The 4,189-nt window shown below is 31.0% G+C and overlaps 1 protein-coding gene across 1 annotated transcript; it reads right to left on the reverse strand.

Annotated features, from left to right (window-relative positions):
* Positions 1–210: 210 nt before the first annotated feature.
* On the reverse strand, positions 211–1,923 carry LOC145029008 (cytochrome P450 76T24-like). The gene is made up of 3 exons (XM_078977663.1): positions 1,474–1,923; positions 946–1,368; positions 211–870 (listed from the first exon to the last, which is right to left on the reverse strand). Exons 1-3 carry the CDS (start codon positions 1,921–1,923, stop codon positions 259–261), a joined length of 1,485 nt encoding a protein of 494 aa, XP_078833789.1. The 3' UTR covers positions 211–258.
* Positions 1,924–4,189: the final 2,266 nt, after the last annotated feature.

A 4,189-nucleotide genomic window follows, 5' to 3' on the forward strand; every position in this document is an offset into this window, starting at 1 on the left:
TACTTATTATTTGTAAAATATTTATGGTAAACTTTTTGCATGGAAATCATTAAGATATTTTTGCTCTTGCTAAAACAATTTTGGTTATACTTTTGAAGAAGCTTGCAACATGGAAATCTTTTTATCATGAATCAATAACAACAAAAGAACGTAAAGTAGTTTCAACCAAAATAATGGGAAATTAATACAAGATTTCAAATAAAAGCAAAGTATAACGACAAATGGTTTTCAACATTTATTTAAGAAAACAACATACATTCACAGTTTCATAGGGATAACCATGAGCGGTTCAGCCTTTTGCAATGTGATCCCGTACTTTTCTCCCATATCAATATCTTGTGATCTGGTATCTCCTGCAACTTTCCAATCAAACTTATGAATTAAAGATGCCAATATTACGTGTAGCATCCTATTAGCAAGATTCAATCCTGGACACATCCTCCTTCCTGCACCAAACGGAATAAGCTCAAAATCTTGGCCTTTGTAGTCAATCTTCACATCCAAAAACCTCTCAGGCATGAACATTATTGGGTCTGACCATATATTTGGGTCTCGTCCCATAGCCCAAACGTTACACAAAATTTGTGCATTTTTAGGCACAATGAAACCTTGAACAAAAACATCATGTACGGCCTGACGAGGGATAAGAAAAGGTGCGGGAGGATGCAGTCTCATAGTTTCCTTTATCACAGCTTGTATGTAAGTGAGTTGAGAAATATCAGATTCTTGTATGCTTCCATTGTTCTTGTTTTGCATGAGTTTATCGACATCCAACCTCGCGTTTTTCATTTTCTCTGGGTTACGAATCAGTTCCGACATGGCCCATTCCAACGTGCTTGATGTCGTGTCCGTTCCCGCCATAAATAGTGTCTGTAAAACAAAACGATAGTCAATGCATGTGAACTTATAGGAAATATTTTTGAAATATTAAAAGGTTTTACTTACTAGAAATAAATGTCTCATATCATTTTGAGTAAAACTGGAATGTTGGTCGAGCAATAAGTCTAGAACATCATTGCTTCTGGTTGAAACGCCATCAGATCTAGTTTTTAACCTGTCATTGATGATCTTATCGAAAATAGCCAACATTTTCTTACCATAAACATCTTCCGACCATATTAACCCTAGTGGATCCAACGAGTGAAGTATAGGAAAAAGGTCTGGCAGACCTGGCTTTGCACCAGCTTGCATCCCTTGCAATACTAAGTCTTGGAATTGTTGTGTTGATTTTGGACCATATTTAGCAAGATCAATCGAAAACATAAAGTTGGAAAGGATGTTGAGACTCGTCGTGAAAGCAGATGCACCTACGTTTAAAGCCTTTCCGTTTGTACAACATTGATCAACATGGTTGACCAGTTCTTGTACCTAGAATATATATAAATAAATATGAGAACATATGTTTCGATGCATCTTTGTTATTTTATTCTATTTTTAACAATAACAACATTAATTGATGTAACCAATTTATACCTTTTCCCGTCGTAGTACTTCACTAGCGTCTAGCTGTTGAACAGAGAACATATATTCCTTGGTCATTCTTCTCAATTTTCTCCATTGGTCTCCGGCCTCCATCCAAACTATAGAGTATTTATGAAAGTCTCCGAGTTGGATTGCCTTAGGAGCTGATCGGTTTAAGAAGGCTACATCATGTGTGTTAAAGAATTCTTTGGTGATATCAGGAGATGAAATAACTATGGTCGTATTGCTTCCGAGCTTCAGTGACATTAAAGGACCATAACGTTTAGATAATATGGCAAGTGATTGGTGGGGTTTGTCACCAAATTCCAAGAGGTTTCCGATGATGGGAAAACCGTTAGGCCCTGGTGGTAACCGCGAATTGCGCCTTCTCCAATTGGTTAAGGCATAGATGATCAATGGGAAAAGACATGAAAGCACTAAGAAGAGGGTTTGATACTCCATTATTTTACGTGGATGTGGTTTCGTTACGTTCATAGAATCATTCATTTATAAGCACTCAAATTACCAAAATGGTCCCTATTCCTTCACCTAAAATCTTATGTTTGGTTAATTCTTTGGAAAACTACCAACTTTGTCCCCAAATTTGACTTCTGTTGCAGTTTTGTCCCCAGGTAATGTGAAAAGACTCCAACTTATATATTTTCTTACAAAATGTTATATATATATATATATATATATATATATATATATATATATATATATATATATATATATATATATATATATATATATATATATATATATATATATAGGTTTGTGAACTGGTTTAAATTTAAATATGTAGATATTTTCTTGTAAAATTTGATTTAAGTAGACAAATAGCTAAAATAAAAAAAAATTATAAAAAACAACTTTAAGAAATAGCCGTTCATCAACTGTCGAATAAGGGTTAACATTTTTCAATATCAACTTCTTTCTTTTTAGACTTTTTCATTTGTTTTATGTTTATTAAAAAGATTAAAATAAAACTATTACTAATATTGGTCTCATTTTAAGCGTATTGAGAATAGTTTTTTAATGGTAGAATGTATTACATATTTGAAATATATTTTTTGATAAATGAAGTTAATAAGATAACTGAACATGGTAGAATTTGAAATTTTAGAGAATGCAGGATGAATTGTGAAATATAAAGATAGAATAGAGGAGCTATACTAAAATTGCAAGTCAAGTCAATGATGAATACCGAGAATTTAGCGGAAGTTCTTAATTTTGAAGCAGCCTTACAACATGGGCAGGTTTTTAATGATTAATGAATAATGGAGCTTGGATCTTGAATTATATCCCCATAATGGACACTTAATTTAATGCATAAAACATATTGACTATATTGACTATCGACATATTGTACACCTTCAGGCCAAAAATAAATAAATAAATAAATAAATACCAGTAAACATCGTACTTTTCTTCAAACGTTTGACCAATATTAAGCTTAGGACTAACGTGATAGGGAATATTCAAGTAATTTTCTCGGATAAGTACAATATTTTATGTGAAGTCTACCATCGTAAAACATAAATTTTCAGGTTATTTACATGTTAAGTATTATACTTGGCATTCAAATAATCTCTATTATAATAAATGAATAGCTTTAATCTCTTTTTGTCAAGCATCACTTAAATAGAACTTATCATTTAATATTGTAGCATGTATCATGTAGATATATTAGACAACTTATTTCAAAATTCAAATTTACATTTTCAAATTATATGTTAAATTTGAAGTAATAATAACTTTAAAATTTTGATATATCTCTTAATTAATAATTTATTTAAAATAATTGATTAGTAATTATAAATTTTTATTATAAAACTTTAATTAATTTTATAACTGTGGTTTTCATGAGATATAAACTAATACATAATACTTTCTCAACTGTAAATCATCCAATATATTGAACATTTCCACGTAAGACTTCGAAAATGTTTTAATTTTATTTCCTATTTATTTCGACCTACAGAGCAAACAAATATATAATAGTCAGCGGAGAACGCCCTATTAATTTATTTATGTTGACGAACAAATAAATATGACCAAAATAGATTCCTACCCATGCCGTTATATATATATATATATATATATATATATATATATATATATATATATATATATATATATATATATATATATATTGTGGAACAGTGGAAATTTCATTAAAAGAGTATAAACACGTTAGATAACGAGCATTACAAAAGAAATAGAAGTTAAAGTTTGATTACGGAGTCAACGAGTACAAACCAACTTTGTTTTTCTACATTTTGTAACGAAACCAACTTTATTTTTCTACATTTTATAATGAGTTGAATTTCCAAATAAAAATTTCATTCTTAATTAATCAAAATGTTCCCATAAAATATGAAATCTCAATGACAATTCTTTTCAAAATCCATAACATCAACATTTTATTTCAAATATCAGAATGTCCCCACGTGAAATGTCAGAGTGCATGCCGTGCCATCAAACCTTATCATTGACCTTAGGCTCCGAAGTACCTGAAACAAATCAACAAACTGTAAGCTAATGCTTAGTCAGTTCCCCAGAACATACCCCACACAATCCACATAATCACATAATCCATACCAGCTACATAACCACAAAAGTCATATCAATCCCATCTGTAACATAAGCAATGCAAATAAACATATAAGGATGTCCTGGAAACCCTCCAAGATCTGACTCTGGGTGCCATAGGAACCCGTACATT

The sequence above is a fragment of the Lactuca saligna genome, chromosome 2 (assembly GCF_052625555.1).
Source record: "Lactuca saligna cultivar CGN05327 chromosome 2, ASM5262555v1, whole genome shotgun sequence".
NCBI classification, from domain to species: Eukaryota; Viridiplantae; Streptophyta; class Magnoliopsida; order Asterales; family Asteraceae; genus Lactuca; species Lactuca saligna.